The following is an 18869-nucleotide window of genomic DNA, read 5'->3' as shown; positions in this document are numbered from 1 at the left end:
AAAAAACAATCAACTCAAAACACAAGAAGTCAAATGAATATCTGCATTTGTATCTGAATTTTAATGCACAATCAGACTGACCTTTTCGCATAAATTTTTGTTAGGCTGGATTTACACTGTGTGGCTTAGGTGACACAATAGTGCTTTTTTTGCTCTCCACTGGAAAAAAAAATCATATATGCACTGAGGCATCGTAAAGAGAGAAGACTTCATCATCAGATAGAAGTCAGACCTCTTCCAAACGTGGATAAAAATGTACAGTTTACCCCCACTATTCGCAGGGGATAGGGACCAGGCCGGCCGCGACTAGCGAAAATCTGCATGTAACTGACGGCCATTTAAATGCATTGGGATTCTTTAAAAAAACGCTGACCATTCAATATTTCTTTTACCAGGGGTGAAATGGTAAAAAGAAAAACCGGAAAACAAACCAAACTGTATTATATAAAAATACAGATTATTTTCTTTTTTTTAATAATGAGAGAGACCGAACAGTCGATGCGAGCTTTACATTGAAATTTACCAATCATCGATCATATACATAAGCGTGTCTGCTCAAAGACAGCACGTTCAGTAAACGGACGATTAAACCTTGTCTAAATATGGTACATCATGTGGCTATTTAGTAAATTAATTGCAGATAACAGTCAGTGGAGTAATATGGAGGGTATACCCATTTTAAATCAACGGTGGGGGTTGAAGTGAAGGTGAGTCCATATAAGTGGTATGTATCATTTAATATTTGTATCGTATTATATTTCATTTTCATGCCCTGTGATTAGCTGGCGACCATTCCGGGTGCACGCACGCACGCACGCACGCACGCACGCACGCACGCACGCACGCACGCACGCACGCACGCACGCACGCACGCACGCACGCACGCACGCACGCACGCACAGGAAATGATGATTGGCTAAAGGTGGCGTACAATGCGATGGTAAGCCAATCCAGTGCGAGAGTTCAGCGAGGTGGGTGTTACCACAAACCTCTACACGCGGCAACCGGCCACACTATTTTCCGTGAGCAGGATGGCGATTCCAAATCCGTGTATCGAGATAAAACTGGCCTTTTCAGGATGGAAATACAGGCACTATTTCAGTATGGTTGAATGTAAAGGCAAGAACATACGTGTGAAGTGTACGTTATGCCCCGGAGACAAGTGTTTGTCTACGTCCGTTCTGAGTAATTCGAATCTCATGAAACATCTCTCAAAGGTACATAACAAGATGAAGCTTAAGCCAAAAGGCGGAAACACTAAAAAGGCCTTTGATAATGCCAATACTGCTAATAGCGGGCCAGGTAAGGCGCCTTCTTTCTTTCTCTCCATATACACACTTGTCTCGCTCACAAAGAGCTCTAACATTCCACAGAGGTTTACAGTGTTAAAAGTATATGGATGGTTGATTAATGAATGAATTAATCTTGAGGTGCTAATGTTGGATTCGTCCATATCGTAAGTTTTCGGTACTTATTGCTCAACTGTTTACTTTTGCTTTGAAGAAAAGGTGTCACCTGGAGGACCCTGTTTTGAGATAATGAATGGTTCTGAGGGTTCCTCTGTCATGAATGGTTTTGAGAGTTCTTCTATTAATGGTGGGTCTGATTGCACATTACCCCTCTTTAATTAAAAATAAAGTTAAAAGAAAAACGCAAAAGGTATCAACTAAACTGTTACTCTTATCTCTGCAGTGCCCTGCCAGCCCCTCCTCTTCCTGCCTGTAACAAAGACTGAACCAGAGAGCTCGAGCAGTGGTGAGACAGACGTTAGTGACAGTGACATTAATTTAGCAGAGGTAAATTGTTCAGAAAACTAGTATTGTTCTGGTATTTGGGCAGATTGTGACATACTTGTTGTTTTATAGAAGGCGGAAAGGACGTGTCTCCGGGGAATCAGCTCATCATGTGCTTCATTTGTCGCCAGAGTTCCAGAGGTGAGGTTAGGTCATCAACTGGTGATGATCATTCAAGATTTCAATATAAGTGCATGTTGTTTTTTACAGGCTGAAGATTTAAGAACACTTTACTGTTCCTACCTCAAAAAAGAGATTGAGAATCGTGACCAAGAGATGGCCTACAGATCTCTGAAAATGCGGAAGTTGGAAAAGGAAATTTTCCTACTGGATAAGCAGCTGATGTGACCAAGACTCTTTGGTCATAACTGCTGTAATGAAGTGTTCTGCTGTTAGGGTAAAATGTATGTCTCAGCAAATTTGCATCAACACTTGAGCAGGACATTTTTGGGATGCTTGCATATTGCATGAAGACCAAAAACTACATTTAAAAAATCTTTTAAAAAATCTTTATGTATGATATCAGACCTGCTTGAAGCTGCTCCAACATCTCATGCAAAATTTGGTGGGAATAGACTGTTTTTTTGTGCTCGTTTGTGCCATAAAAACTGTTCTTTATGCAGGTACTGTTTTTTAGATATTAGAGATTATTTTTTTAGGTGTGTGTTTCAGCTATGTTTCTCTTGTCAAACCTCCCTTTAAATAATACTTTGTGTAAAAATAACTGTTCAACTAAACAGGTCATGTATTGCTACTGTTAGTGTAGTGATTCAATTCATATTCTGCAATTAAATGTTCTTCCATTAGATGGCAGAAGGTACACCTATGTAGCTACCTGTTAGCTTAATGAAACAATATTTAAAAAAATAATTTGTGTAAAAATAACTGTTCAACTAAACAGGTCAAGTATTGCTACTGGTAATGTAGTTATTCAATTCATATTCTTCAATTAAATGTTCTTCCAATTGATGGCAGAAGGTACACCTATCTAGCCACCTGTTAGCTTCATGAAACAATATTTTTTAAATTATATAAAAAGAACTATTCAACTAAACAGGTCAAGTATTGCTACTAGTAGTGTAGTGATTCATATTCTACAGCTGACTTTCACCCACTCACACTTGCTCAGTCAGTAGCCCCAAGCAGGCAAACTGCCCTATGGTTGAAGAAAAAAAAGGTTTTAAAGGTCTGTAGGTATCAACATCACCTTCATTGATATCAAATTTCAATAATAAAATACAACACCCAAACTGCTATGAGGAAAACCCATAACACATGACCAAACAAAATGTTCCAAAAAGTATATATTGAAATAATGAGCTGTGCTGAGTTTACTCACAAATTGATTCACCCAGTGTGAAAACTGGTCTGTTTAGTTGAACGTGAAGTTATTCTGTTGTATGAATGGTATTAGATGGTTAATTCATTCGTGAGCACCAGGTAGGGAAACCAATGACCATGAGTAGCCCAGGGCCTGTTTCAAAAATAGCTCCGGATTCAGTATGAGGGGCAAGTGAAAGTGAGACAAGGGTGATTATTTGAAAACGTACACACTACAGAAACAAATAAGTGCGGTATTTAGATATGTATGTTTCTTCCATTGGTAACATGTTTAATTCCTAAAACCAAAGGTCATTTGGGCAAATGTGTTATTTTAAAAGTGTGTAACAAACTGATGGGCTTTAGGCAATTAATAGATACCCAAGAAGTCACTCTCAGTTTCAAAAAGGTCGGCAACCCCTAGATCAATTGTGCGTTCTGCCATCTAGTGGAAAAGCATTTAATTGTTTGGCCTGTCGCCATATGTTGCTGGGATGGATTGATGAACAAAGATACAATTAGCAAATCATTTTCAGATCACATAAGTGATACTGAATAATGTACCATGGCACTGTTACTGTGATTTGTAAAGAAACCACTGTTACACATATGTTGCAGTGCACTTGTATCACTGCAAAATATAGCCATAAAAAGCATACTGTTAGCACAACTGAATCATCCATCCATCCATTATCTGTACCGCTTCTCCTCACAAGGGTCGCGGGGCGTGCTGGAGCCTATCCCAGCTGTCTTTGGGCAGTAGGCGGGGGACACCCTGAACTGGTTGCCAGCCAATCGCAGGGCACACAGAGACAAACATCCGCACTCACAATCACACCTAGGGGCAATTTAGAGTATCCAATCAACTTACCATGCATGTTTTTGGAATGTGGGAGGAAACCGGAGTGCCCGGAGAAAACCCACGCAGGGAGAACATGCAAACTCCACACAGGGAGGCCGGAGCCGGGATCGAACCCACGACCTCTGAACTGTGAGGCGGACTTGCTAACCAGTCGGGCACCGTGCCGCACAACTGAATCAATAAAAATTAAAAATTATAACAATGAAACACAGTTTTTACGCATTCATTTTGTGTTTTTTTTTTAAATATATATTTTCCATCAAAATATGAAACGTGCATACCATACTGCTGTTTTGATGTCATTGTTTTTCTCCGTTCAACTAAGCCAGTACAGTAGTAGTTCCTGTACTACGGAACGCATTTTGAGTTTGTCCCTTACCACTCGCCGTACTTTCACATGACTCTCTTTGCGTGTGACTGATTTGCATTCCTCCAGCTATGTTCCTCTTGTCAAACCATTTTTTTCACCGGCAGACTGACCACAACAAAACGTGAAATTTGCTGTAATTAACTCAACTTTTTATTTTTCACATTACAACATTGTCGTTTAGATTTTCGGGGCACTTTATTTTGCAGCATCTGACGTGACCTGGGACAACATCGCCGTTTTGTGTTTTGGTGGCAGAGACTTGAGGAGACCCGAGATAACTGATGGCGGCTTAATACATACATTTGGACCATGGCGGAACTTATTCCGCCGGACTCCAGAGGGTAAGACCCTCATGTTCTACCTTTCACTTTTTCGTCCCTTCTTCGCTAAATCAACTGTTACACATGTTGGTATAGTGTATGTTTGGGATATTTTTTCTATCCTTACATGCCACCTGTATGCCCCTTTGCGTCTCCTTTTTCTTCCACCCGTTGTATGTTTCTTGAATTTGTCTAATAAACGGGGACAGTCTAAACAACACATAATGTGCGCGTAAAAGGCTTAACGTCGGTTAATGCCAGAAAGCCGCTATGAATCGTCATCAAATTTCACATGCACATCTCCGCTTATGCCCAAAGTATTCGTCACAGTATTTTGGATATTATGGGCATTAAAGGGACACTTGGATGAGCTTAACATTTGCACTTGTCTAATTGGTTTGCATTTAAAAATGACATCAGTACTAAAATGCCAACGACCAATCACAGCTGACCTGTTCTCTGAATCTGAGCCGTGATTGGTCGTTGTGAGCAGTTGTGATGTCTTTTTCAGTTGACAGAAGACAAAATGGCCGCCCCCAGAGATAGCTAAAAACGAGTGGATTAATTACTTATTCCACAAACGCAATATTTATCAGAATGCCCTGTTTCAACCAGTGGGCTTGCATAAAACATATTCTTGAAAAAAATATGTTTGCGTTGATTTCCGTTTTAAGTCATATTCCACAAAAGCAATATGAAACAGAATGCCGTGTTCAACTATTGGGCCTGCATAGAACATATTCTTGAAAAAAATATGTTTGGGTTGATTTCCACTTTAAGGGACATTAAACTTAAGTATGCACCTTTGAAGAGAAAGACGTTAATGGCCATGAAATCTCAAACATTGGTGTGATCGTTTTGACACTGTATTTTCAGAGATTGATGTGGGCTCAGGTAGAGATATGCTCATGAATTTTGGTTGTGATTGGATATAGTTTTCTAACTTTAAGCTTTTTCTCTATAGTGAACGTCTAAGGGGAGGAAAAAGCTGAACGCCTATACAATCCAAAATACTATAGTGATTGTTTTGATACTGTGAGAGGTTGAAGTGGGCATAAGTACATGTGAATTTTGTTAACGATTGGTCATAGTTTTCTGTCATGAAGTGATGTTAAGCTTTTTTAGATTAAGCGTTTTAGACTACCCCTAATAAATTTGACATGAACATTTGAAGCTGAAGACAAAGTTTGGGATAGGATTTACTGCACAGTGCAGTTCAAATGGTTTCACCCATTTTTTCCCATTTAGGAATACTGTACTTATACTTTAGTTTTTCTCAGTCGTTTTGGTATATTTCTCAGATCAGAATTGAAATTTGCAAACCAGTATGTACTTTCTCAAAACAATTCGTACAAATAGCAAAACATCATGGTTTGAGAACATCCCTCAAAAGTATCTGTATCATTGAACATGTCAGTGCCATCAGAACGACAAGTCTTTGTGATACAGAAAGGAAAACACAGACAAGACAGGTAAAAAAGTAGAAATGTGAACATTCGATAATCTCCTTAGAGAAAATAGCAGTCCTACCCCCAAAAATAAATACTGTAATAATAAAACACAGCATAGACCAGTATGGTTTTGTTTTGTCACAAAAAAAAACAGCCAAGGTTTGAACACCCGAACCTTGGAAAAAATAGATTGAATTTAATCTATGCTCAATTTTGCTAAATGTACTTTGTTCTACATTATTAATGAGTGTTCGTGTGAATGTTGCTGCTGTGATGTGATAATGTTATTCTATCTATCTGATATGAACATCCTTTGATGACTTCTGTATATTGCTTTAAACTTAAAGCAGAAGTCAACCCAAACATCCACCCCTTTTTAGCCATCTCAGGGGCGGCCATTTTGTCACTCTTGTCGACTGAAAATGACATCACAACTGCTCAGTTCTCAGTTAACGACCAATCAAGGCTCAGCTTCAGGAAACAGGTCAACTGTGATTGGTCGTTACCTGAGCCCTGAGTAGTTGTGATGTCATTTTCAGTCGACAGAAGTGACAAAATGGCCACCCCTGAGTTAGCTAAAAACGGGTGGATTAACTCTTATTCCACAAACGCAATATTGATCAGAATACCTTGTTTCAACTAGTGGGCCTGCATAGAACATATTCTTGAGAAAAATCTGTTTTGGTTGACTTCCGCTTTAAAGGAATTTGTAAATTAATCATGAACAGTGATGTTAAAAAGTGCAGATGTTTTCACAACATTATCAAAAGTCCTTGTTAGAAAAAGAGTTTTTTCATGACACGTTTTTACACTTGTTTTTACAGGTGTAATATTTTTTTCCTCTATGATGGCTCCAAGGTGCAGGGTGAGGGCGATCCAACTAGCAAGGGGATCTGTTACTTCTATCCGGAAGAGGTTTGTCTGCTGGAAAACTGTTGCCTAATGCAGTTGAATTTGTTGATGTTTAAAAGGATAATGATGATGTTGATGATGATGATATCATACATATCTTTGCTGCAGACTCCCATAGATAAGCAGGAACTACTTTGTGGCCAACTTGCCGGAGTGGGCCGTTGCATTTCGGAGCTTTCTTCCTCCCCTCTGCGCCTTCTGAGGCTGCGTCGCCACAAATTTGCAATTCACATGAAAGAGGACTTCTTTTGGGTGAGTGTGTGTGTGATGTCTTGAGAACTAGTTATCAGTCTGTGATAGATGACCTTTCTCTTGTTCTTCCTCCTTCAGGCTCTGGGGTGCTCCATGGAAACTCCCACCGTCAGTATCTGTGAGCTACTGGATAAGATAATCAACCTCTTTTGTTTCTACAATGGCTCTGTTCGCCAGAGCTACCAGGTACTGTGCCCTTTTACATTGTGTCAAGAGGTGTGAGGTTTTACTTTGCGTGGGAGCGAAAAATAGAGCAGAATGCATTGTTTATGTTTTTATATTCCGCCCACGCCAATAGCTTTCCGGTTGGCTTTTTCTAACCATCAGGAATAGTGACTACCGCCGCCGATGGTATGGAGGGGTATTACATCTCGTATGTGCATTAGGTACTTTATGGTCAGCGTCGCTGTCTGTCGTTGCTGTGTATTTTTCCAGCGCGATGTGCCCGACGCCACAGAGGGTAAGCGTCGGTCACAGTTGGCCGATGTCGGATTGGTCTGCGCCGGTCACAGTTGGCTGATGTCGGATTGGTCTATCTAGGCCTTAACGCACGCTGAAACTAAAGCAAGACAATAATGGTGACATTTTGGGGTGACTCAAAAGTGTTTTAGGAATAGTGCATGGCAATCTTGAAGTAATAAAAGCAGTTGTGGGCAGTGCATTTGGTCCAGGGGCATTCAGTAGGTACTTATGCAGACTTTACCACATATATCATCCGGTCCAGTTTACAATCAATACTTATCCTTTCAATAAAATACACCACCAGAGATGTTGATTATTACCGGTAAATGCATTGATGTGTGCATATCTCTAGAGACGTGTTATGCTAGTTGAACTTGGCTTGAACTGACCGACTGATCAGATGACATAAGAATGCCGTTATTGTAGACCAATTGGCTGGTACAATGAGGAAAATTTGGAAAGAGGTGCGCCTATTGCTACCAGCACTACTGATTCTGAAGGCCCTGGGCAGATTAGATTGACATGGCAGCACATTATTACGTGTTAATGGCACAACTATTAAAATTATTAGGGGTGTAACGGTTCGCTAAATCACATTTCGGTTCGGTTTCTTGGAAACTTCGGTTCGGTATATTTTCGGTACAAAAAAACAGATTAAAAAAAAAAAAAGTTTATTTTGAAAAGATGACAAGTAAATGGTACGTTTTTTTTCTTTAAATAAAAGTGAACCATTCGGGTGACATTCTGAGAAATTACACCAGAGTAAAAAATATACTAACAATAAAGGTCTCTTAATTTTGTAAAGTATTAAAACACTGAAATCTTTAAACACTCAGCAGCAACAGCCTATGACACATCTAAGTATTCAAGTTAAAGACAAGTTGTCATTACAGTACACTTTTTGTGATGAAAAAAAATACATACAATAACAGTTACAATTATTGCTAACTGTATTAAAACTCTTTTTATAATGAAATACGGTAACTTTAAAGTCTTTATGAAATTATTTGCACTTTTTAGGCATTGAAATCTTTGAATGTTCAACAGCATATTGTAACGAATTGGGTTATCTGTGTTGTGGTCGGCTTTGTGTTTTGCTGGGTTGTGATGTTTCCGAGGTTCATGAATGCATCGTACGGCAGCGGAGAACAAAGGAGAGAGCTGTTGTACTTTGTTTTTGGCTAAAAAGACTGCTTGCTTCCTCGTCTAAGAAACATTCAAAGTTCGGTATTCGTTATTATGTTAGACGTGTTACCTGCAACATTGCTGCCAATCTCATGTAGCAATGTTGGCACACAACCTTGGAACTTATCCACATACCTTTCCCCATCGGCGATTTTAACAGCAAAGCCAGAATGTTCCCAAACAGGAGACCGCAGTGTACAGGGGAACCTTCGAGCTCTGGCTTGTTTGCGTATGCCATTATAATGCCATTTATCCGCGCATTTATGATTTATCACGGCTTCTCCCCTTTAGTGCCGCCGCCCTCCTCTCCCGCATGCAGCAGTCAATAGCGCCCGTGCGTAAACCCGCGCTAATAAGTGGACCCAACCGAACGCAAGTGGACCCAACCGAATATGCCATACCGAAACGTATTAATACACCCACGTGTACCGTTACACCCCTAACAATTATGGTTATAAATATTAGTTTGGGCTTCGGGATAATGTTTAGGCCAGCAGAGAAGGCCAGAGAAGGCTGGTCCTGACTGTCCATCATTGAAAATAAGTTATCATTAAGTGTTTTTTTTTTTCTCCCTTAGCTTCATAGTCGGGAAACCTTGGCTGCTCGGTGGTCACAGTACTTGTCACACCTGCTAGCTGTACCTTCTGAGCTTCATCACATCTTCAGCTCCTTGACCACTATTGACTCGACAAATGTACGTCAAGATTCATCCATACATACATTTTCTATTCTGCTTGTTTTCTTTTGGGTTTGGGCGAACTGGAGCCAAAAACAAACCACTGCTAACGCTAACATTCGCATCTACAATTTAGAGGATTAAATGAACTGAAAATGCATATTTTCAGAGTGCGAGGTGAGAACACCGGAGTGCCCAAAAAGGTGAAAAAAATGTGAATGCAAATGTTGATGCACTGGAACTGTATCGTTGCTGCTCATGCATGAGTAGAAACAGGATATGACTATCAGCATGTCCTGTGTTATTGAGCAATACCAAAATATGCTTCTGCATTTATTAGTTCTGATACAGCCCATGCAAATTGCTTTCACTGGTTACACAAGGCCACGCCGCAGGTTTTTGCAAAACAAGCCCTGGGGCACATCACATTGATCTAAGTGATGATATACAGTAATTAAAAAAAAAAATGGTGCACATCTTGTTCTACCGACGACATTATTAACACTGTTGTTAACTGTCTGGTTGTTTTCACTAGAATTTTTGTACTTGTACTTGTTTATGATGATGAGCAATATTTTGGTCCTCAGGTTGACCCTCTTCTGCTTCTTAAAGCCGCCCTCATTCTACAGGCCTGCCAGCGCTGCCCCCTAGTGTTAGCAGGCTGTATTCTTTTCAGAGGAAGGTAGGCTGACTCATCCATATAAAGGAAGAATGTTGGGTTTTCCAGTAAAATTTTCAGATGAACCCAAAATGTACTCTAACCTTTAAAAAAAAATTTCATTTCTTCTTCTCTAAACACAAGTCGGACTGTTTATTCTATGTTGCACAATTTGCTGCTCTCTAATGTGGAGCTGCATGGGAAAATTCACAAAAGATGTTTGAGCTACTTTCGGTTAATTTTACAGTCAGTGGCCACTTCCCTCTGAGGAGTCTCCTCCTCCTTTTTGGACCACAGCAAATTGTGCAGAAAGTATTGGAACACTGAGCAGTTGGACATGCACATTCAAAAGTTTCAAAAAGGTAAAATTAAGTTCACCTGTAACATTTACCATGCATTTGCAGTTCATCCTGAAATTTCACTTGAAAGCTGAATATCCCTAACTTTTTGTGAGTGCTGTATTCTCTAGATATGTTGTGAATTTTGGATTTTTGTCAAGGACATATTCTTCCACATCTCCTCCACAGAGTCGTGAGCACACAGATGTCACCAGATGTTACCATGAAAGTTATGGTTCATGAGAGTGAAACCTTCAAGGTGAATGAATCATTATTTTATTAGCTGACGTTACCTGGGAGATGAGTTTTGCAGTGGAATAATATTTAACATGCCTGCCCAGGTTCGCATGTGTGTAGTTTGCATGTACCGGTACTTCCCTTAACCAATTAAGGACGGGAGTGCATAACCGCGTTTCTACCACTAGAGCCGGCCGGGAGCGCTGTTGCGTCTTTCTACCCTTAAAGCCGAGAGAGCGTACACATCATTTTCTTTTTATTATTTAATTATTGGTCTCTTAACCAATAAAATGTATCGGAATATACACGTGACAGTGTCGTAAGCCCACAAAGGATGTTTCGGAATCCTTGTGAGTCATAATGGCGGTCGATCGCGGGAGCTATGAAATGAGTAATGGCAGTGATATAGACGACTTTGAACCAGTAGAACCAGTCGAACGTGATATATAGTTATGATATGTTTGTAGACAATGACAATATCTACGTTTTTGTAACAGAATAGAGGGATGGTAATTACCACTCGATTTTTTTTTTTTTTTTACATTAATAATAGTGCTTTATTTTTACATCTTTGATTGAATGGGTAAAGATGAATAAACTGGGCCTGTATGCAAGCCACGCGTCTAAGGTCTCAAATTCTTTTGGAATTATGTTTCGGTCTGCTTCAGGGGCTGAGATAATTATTTTGTAGATGTTGAATTTCTGGGAAAACGTCAGGTTTTCAATTCCAAAGACGGCCTTTGGTTTTGGGGAGCTGTTGAGCCAGGCGCTTTAGGCTTTAATGGGTTAAGTTAGCTTACTTTAGCATGCACTCTCCAGCCCTTTAATTAGGTACACCTGTAAATATATGTATTTTCTATACTGCTAGTTTTTATTGGGGTTGCAGGTGAGCTGGAGCCTATCCCAGCTAACTTTGGGCAAAAGGCAAGAGTCGTCCTTGCCATTAATAGTTGGATGACGCTGTCACACGCTCTTCGTTTAGCAACTGATGTGTTGTAGTTTGTACCGTTCCGCACTACTGTATACTAAGACCACAATATACACACAATTCAAATAATGCTTTACTTTTTGATTAAGTCCAAAAGCATACTATTACATTTGTTCACACTGTGCATGTTTGTAAAAGGCATGTCTGACTTTGGACCTTCTACCTTTTTCAAACAAGCATTTCTGTCTCGCAGTACAGAATGTATGACTGTTTATGTCTAGTCCTGTTTTGGAACAAAACTGAGGTACACCTGTGTTTTACATTTCTGTTCAGGCGCAATCGCCCAAAGGCCCGAGCCCATCAAGCTTCTTCGGTGATGCTGTCAGCTCTACTTCTGTGTTCCTCACCATGTTTGAACTTCAGTACCTGCAGTCTGCTCCTGTTGACAGAGAATCATGGTACGGTAACACAAAACATATTTCCGTTGTGTGTGATTCTCAGGCCATATTAATACTTCTAGTCTGGTACTCTGGTTTACACGTTGGGTGCTGATTCTTTTACTTTGGGTACACACTCGCCGATAATAAGGTGTAATTGCAGCATCACCCCCTATGAAAATCAGCAAATTAGGCCCGATTTTCTATATTTCTGATTGCTTCACCTTTGCTGTTGGGTGTGTTAAAGGTCCCATGCCATCAAAATCCCAATCTTTTTCCACTTCTTTTGCATAACGTTGGTCAAAATGTGTCTGTGACCTGCTTTAAGTCGGAGATCTACAAACCCAATACCAATGAGAGTTGGGACCTTGTGTTATACTTAAAGGGATGGCCATGTTTTCACTAACAAGTTCATTTTATATATTTTTTCGATCAGGAAAATGAAAAGTTTTCTATTTCATCAATAAATTCGGGAGAAATTAGGAAATAAGTGACTCCATGAATAACGCCTCTTGTTAATGAGGAGAATGGCCGCGCCCCTTTTCGTTCTATCCATGTTCGGTCGGAGTCACTGGAGGGACCGATTCCAAACTCTCCATTGGAAATCATTGTACTTTCATTGCTTATAACGTCCAAAAAGGGTGATCAATTGGCACCAAAATGTATGTGGACATCCTTACTAATGACCACTTCAACATATCAAAAGGATAAACCTCTCTGTGGCTGATTTATCTGAGGATGAGGAAATGTGGAAGTGAGCAGAGCTACCGGTCCATAGATTTATAAAGATCCATGCTTGCCTGATTGCTTGCCCACCGCCAGTCGCCGTGTGCCTCCCGAGAGTTGACACGAGTTTAGCGTCGCTAAATGCCCGAAATAACCAGTCGGGGTTCGTGTGCGCATTCATGCTCTTGTCCGCTTCAGCCTGTGTAAGTGGAGAAGCGATCGCCACGGTGTTTTTGATTTTGTGGTGGTGATCATGATGACATCGCATTTTATGTCAATAAATCCAAACTATTGCGCAATTCTTTTTTTTTTTTTTTTTTCTTTTCTTCCCCAGGTCCCACTGTACTCCAAGGAAAGACTCTTCCCTACATAAGAGCCTGTCAAGGACGCCATCGGATACAGCCTCTTCCGAGTCTTTGCCTTCAGATCCACCTTCCTCCCAAAAGGGAATCGTAAGCCCTCGCTTGTCTGCGTCGGACAACTCATTTCTCGGCCCGGTTCCATCGCAGAGCACCACTGAACTAGTCCGCCCCAGACCAAATGGAGAGGCCTCGCATGAAGCTCAGGACGAAGTTTTACAAAGTTCCACCAATGATAGTTTTCACAGCAGCGGAGGGGAACGAGGCGACTCGGAGCAGAACGCAACATCGCACCTCGGTGGAGAGGATGGAGTGGGCGCGTGCTGCGGCACGGTATTCGATTCGGGAGACACAGAGCGCTGCAATGAGGAATCACAGCATGGAATATTAGAAGGCTCCGATACAGATGGCAGGGGGACCAAGAATACCCCCGTCGACCCAGATGAAACCCCCCTGGTTCCCATGACACTGTACCTGCACAGGGTCAAGGGTCTTGTGCTGGCCCTGCTGGTGGAACCTCACTTCTTATGTGACCAAGCCGCCATGGAGGAAGTGGTAAGAAGCAACACATTTCATCCAGACGTCATCACACAGGGTCCAACGTGAAGCCATTTAGAGGACGTTGTGGTGGTGGCCCTGTCAGAAACGGTACTCGCACATGGAGCATAATCTACTGTGACACGTTTCTGTGATTATTTCACATTTGACAACATTATACTGTTTTATTTAAGACTTTAACAATATATTCTTTCTGATTAGTTAATATTTTTTTGCATATAAAAAAAGCAAGAATACACTGATTTCATCCTCGTATTTCGAAAATCTCTACTGGACCGATTGGGCCAGCATCTGACACTGTGCCGTGATGGCCCAGGGCCATCGGGTCACCAAGAATGTCAGATACCTGTCCAAGGTTATCATACTTAATGAAAACTAACAAAATAACTTCAACTAAAATTGAAAAAAGATTTTCACGAATGAAATCAAATAGAAACGGAAATACTTAAAACTTAACTGAAACTACGTTTTGTATTTCGAAAACTAACTACAACTAACTATAATAATATTGAAAAATGTCCTTAGTTTTCGTCCTTGTCAATTAATATCATACATGAGCTGTCAGAGTTCATTTTAAATGTATTTATTTTGTGATTGCTTTACATCCATACAGAAGGAAGATCAGTCATTTGACAATTGTAGTTTACCGTGCTTTCTTACACAATACATATTGATCTTTAAAAAAATAATAAAAAATCATGCTCCAATACTCTATTTACTGTATTAAAAAAATGAGTAAACTAATACTAAAACTATCCATCCATCTTATCCAAGCCGCTTATCCTCACGAGGTTCACGGGCGTGCTGGAGCCTATCCCAGCTGTCTTTGAATAAAAAATTAAAACAAGGCGTTTTCGGAGAAAAAAAATGAACAAAAACTAACAAACCTGCTCTAAAAACTAATGCAAAGTAACTGAAATTCAACAACAAAAGTCCAAATGAAATAAAAACGAGTTCCAGTATATTGGGAAAAAATTCCAAATGATTCTGACCCTGTCACGTTAAAAGTTGATGACCTCTTTTCACAGAGTAGAACATAAAGAATCTTAATAATATGTTGCATTAGAATATTTATAATCCTGGTACTATCCTTCAAATTTGAATGTGAAAAATGCCACTGACGATTTAGAAAAGTACACGAGTGCACTAAGTTGCCTTTGTGATGCTAATGGCCGAGCTTTGTCAGCCAGTCAGCTCTGCCTTTATGGTTTGTATGCAGTATCACAGCTGCTTAGCGTCACTAAACGGGTTGGAGGCCCATCTCAGAAGCATCTCTCCGGGGGCGCCGGGCAGTGCGGGACCCTACATCTTCGCCCACTTCGACTGCACTCAGAGCACGCTAACAAGTGAGGCCTCATCGTTTTCCTTTTGCCCGATTCCTTGTAATCATCAGTTTTGCGTAAGGGAGCTTGTGCCACTCGGGACTGTCACGAGCATTCCTTTGTGCAGCAGGAAAGCCTGTCCAGGTTAATTCGCACTGACGCCGTTATTGTGTGCCTGTGTAGCCAACCTGTCTGGTCGACCAGAGGGAGCCCCCGAGCGTCCTTTTGTCAGAGCCACGTCACTTCTTCACTCGCATTTCTGTAACACTGAAACTCTGCAGGAGGCTATTATCAGGTCAGTATGCCAGTGACTGCTAACGGTGGCGGTTTGGATTGGCGGGGGCGGGGGCCTTTCATGGCTCCTTTCAACAGAGGTTGGGGGGCAGGGTTAAGGATCTGTCATCAAGTCTATCATCGCAACACAGCCTTCCCGAACTGATGCTCATCTCTCCTATGTCTTTTATGGGTGCATTGCCACTTGCAGGAACGCCTCCACTGCTGTGTACGGGGCCCGCACTGCGGCCCAGGAGACCTTTTTCATGCAGTGCGGCGTCACGCTGAGGAACTCGGGCATCCCCAACCACCAGGACAGCGCGTTCTCCTTGCCCAGCAAGGCTCGGCACAGACTGCTCAAACATGGCGTTAACCTCGTGTGATGTGACAGCGCCGCTTCAATTCACAGCAGGACTTCAAACTATTTAAAGCCTTGTCAACATGCGTTTTGGTAAACCCGAATTTAGATCAACTCACCTTATTTAGCAACGCTTTGCACTGAAAACAATAATACACTTGTTTAATCGGCGAGTCGCCATTTCAAGTATCGTACATTTGGCCTATTTATAATCAAGCACACAAGATCATGATCTCAGTTCTTCAAACGTGAGCTCATTTTTGCCAAACATTTTCCTCACTTTTCTGATCAGAGATCATTTACACTCGTCTTATCAATACATTGATGACATTAATTCCTCGTCTTAGAAAATGTATTTGTATTCGTACAGACATTGATATAAGTTGGGCAGCTGTTTTTGTTTTCATCTATTACAGTGGTTGCAAAAGTATTCACACTGTACTTAAGTACAGCTAGTTGTGTAAAAAGACACTGGAAAGTATGGTACCGATTCAACTCCTGTATTCACAGTATGTACAAATAAAAAAAATGAGGTGGAAATGTACAAAAGTATTTTTTGTTTTATTGTAGCACAAACAATATCTATTTCAATAACGGTGCAATGAAAAACCACACACACTATTAAAAAACAAAACAAAAACGTAATGCTCCTAACAAAAAAAATTACATAATGCTCGTACTCAGTCATGCTACATCTCGCATGTTAGAAGCTTGCTAGCGTTGTTTTGACTTTTATGCCATCGAAACAGCCTGTTCCTGCAATAGTGATTTCCTCACTAGGGGTACGGTTGAGCCTGTCCCAGTTGACTGTGGGCAAGAGGCGCTGTACTTTATATTAGCACACGAAAACATTCTTTCTTGTGTTTTCTCAAGATTAGTTGGTAAATTTATGTAAGGCACAAGCTGGTGTTCGTTAGGCTGGCACAAAACACAATGCCACAACGAAAGCTGCAGCAAAACAGCATCAGAGGCATCGCATTGAACTGGTTCAGCAGCTACCTACATGAAAGGGAACAATATGTATCTGTGAAAGATCACATATCATTCTATAGAATTATTAAACATGGGTTTCCCTCAGGGATTCATATTGGGACCACTTCTCTTTAGTCTGTATATCAATGACTTTAACTCTTCGAAAGTGCTCCAGAGTCTTTTTTTGCGGATGACATTAGTCTCCTTTTGGCCCACGAGAGCCCATTCGAAACTGAACCGAATTATAAACAAAGAACTTTGTGAAATCGACAAATGGTTTAAACGTAACAAACTTGAATGTCCCAAAAAATTTTATATGATTTTTCGCTCTTACCAAAAACAAGATTATGCCAAAACACATATACAGTATTGAACTTGATGGATAGACAATATCACAAGTAGGCTCTACCAAATATTTGGGAATAAACCCTGATGAATCACAAAATTTTAAAAATCACTTTGATTCTCGTTAAAAAAAAAACAAAAAACTTAAAATATGTGGGCCTCTTTTTGAAGTTAATATTTTCTCCCACCTCCAACTCCTTACATTATACAAAACAATTTGAACCCCATCTGCATTACCACTATGTCATTTTGTACAACACTTTTCCTAGCCTCACAAAAAAAACCCTCCAAGCTCTGCAAAAGGAAGTGGTGTGTACTGTATTTTTTCCTGGTCTGAATGTAATCCCCCTTCTAGCCCACTTTTTCGTCACCATGGAAGATTCCTTAAGATTCCTTGAGCTCAGTATTTACTATAACGCATGTTTAATGTGTCAAGTCATTAATAATTTGAACCCTGACCTCAGCGAGCTTATCCCACCTAGCTCCTCTCTAGATGGGCAAAACACCAGAAAGAAAGACGTCATCACCGGGAAGAAGCCAAGGCCTTAAACAACCAGCTTACATGTTGTGTGTTATGGCCCACAGATCTAGAGCCATCTTAACCATCAAATATAGGTTTGACATCTTTGTTTTACAATAGATTAATAAATTAATTATTGACTAGACTCTTATAATTTAGCTGAATCTAATGACTGGCATCGTCCTGTTTGTTATTGTTTGTGAAGTGTGAAGTTTTTGTTGTTGTTTGTGAAGTTTTTTTGTTTTTTTTTTTGTCGTCGTTGTTGTCACAACTTTATTGTCTTGGTATGTATTTAAATGTCCTGAGCCCCACCAAATAAGGTTAAAGTAGCTTCTATGCGTTGTCTCATTCACATGTGATTGTATGGTAAACTTCAGGCTGCCCTCATGGTGGTAGGAAGTGTGCAACTGTAATATATGATATGTGAATTAATTGAATTTCCATAAATAACATCATGGTTGCGGAATATCTTTTCCATCATTTTCAAAAACTAATTTCGGTTCATGTCCTTACGAATAACCACTGTCCTGTTTTTCTTCTTGAAAGAACCGACAATTTGATTAGTTAACTATGACGTTTTACCCCACCTCTTTCTGTTTATGCCTTTTTAACTTTTTTTTTTTTAATTAATTATATTTTATTTTTTATATTGTGTAAGTCTTCTGTGGAGGTTGAAAAAGTAACAAGCCTACAAAGTACGAGTAGAACGTAAAGATATCTGTTTTCTAAAGTAGGAAGTAAAAGTAAAAAGGTGTCAGAAAAGTAAATACTCAAGCAGAGAAAATTCTGCTGAAGTGCAAAAGCAAATTGTTTGTACTTTACTAGCTAGCGCAATTATTGTGTTGTTACAAACTTTGCCTTTATACAAATGAATGGATTTCGCTGAGCAGTCCATAATTAGTGGAAGCTGACAGAACAGTCACATGTGATCAAGCCTTGTGAGCGATTTGTTGAGAACCGCAGGAGCAACAAGGCCGTTATTAGGCCGACACCGACCTCCGTTCCGTTGTTCGCAGGCTCCACCTTAACGATTTGATTTCAAGTGTTACAAACGCCCGAAGAATGGCGCGCGCTGTTTAAAAAGCGCAAACAGTCTTATAAAACACGATTCGCGTTCTGTCGGTGCCTTTGTGCGTCTGGAAAACATGGCGATGTTGCAAATATGGAGTAATTGGAGTCATTAGTGAAGTAAGTAGCTGAATATGAATGGGTGGGGTTGGCCCTCATCGGGGCGC

At 40.4% G+C, this 18869-nt stretch overlaps 2 protein-coding genes across 3 annotated transcripts; both read left to right on the top strand.

The window, feature by feature from the left end:
* Positions 1 to 962: 962 nt before the first annotated feature.
* On the top strand, positions 963 to 3791 carry LOC147147735 (uncharacterized). The gene is made up of 6 exons (XM_086031625.1): positions 963 to 971; positions 1218 to 1302; positions 1504 to 1596; positions 1693 to 1796; positions 1866 to 1934; positions 2004 to 3791. The coding sequence occupies exons 2-6, from the start codon at positions 1230 to 1232 to the stop codon at positions 2139 to 2141; spliced, it is 477 nt and encodes a 158-aa protein (XP_085887751.1). The 5' UTR covers positions 963 to 971; positions 1218 to 1229; the 3' UTR covers positions 2142 to 3791.
* A 539-nt stretch (positions 3792 to 4330) lies between these two features.
* On the top strand, positions 4331 to 16340 carry hps4 (HPS4 biogenesis of lysosomal organelles complex 3 subunit 2). 2 transcript variants are annotated; one of them, XM_086031624.1, is made up of 13 exons: positions 4331 to 4466; positions 4552 to 4686; positions 6941 to 7031; positions 7137 to 7280; positions 7359 to 7466; positions 9505 to 9621; positions 10191 to 10285; positions 10789 to 10858; positions 12098 to 12222; positions 13262 to 13841; positions 15064 to 15190; positions 15350 to 15461; positions 15651 to 16340. In XM_086031624.1, exons 2-13 carry the CDS (start codon positions 4655 to 4657, stop codon positions 15820 to 15822), a joined length of 1773 nt encoding a protein of 590 aa, XP_085887750.1. In that variant the 5' UTR covers positions 4331 to 4466; positions 4552 to 4654; the 3' UTR covers positions 15823 to 16340. The 2 variants fall into 2 exon arrangements, with proteins under 2 accessions (XP_085887750.1, XP_085887749.1); XM_086031623.1 differs by having other exon boundaries at positions 4385 to 4478.
* Positions 16341 to 18869: the final 2529 nt, after the last annotated feature.

Source organism: Filicampus tigris, chromosome 5 (assembly GCF_054856515.1).
Source record: "Filicampus tigris isolate MCC_2025a chromosome 5, RoL_Ftig_1.0, whole genome shotgun sequence".
NCBI lineage: Eukaryota > Metazoa > Chordata > Actinopteri > Syngnathiformes > Syngnathidae > Filicampus > Filicampus tigris.
This window is presented reverse-complemented; position numbering and strand designations above follow the sequence as displayed.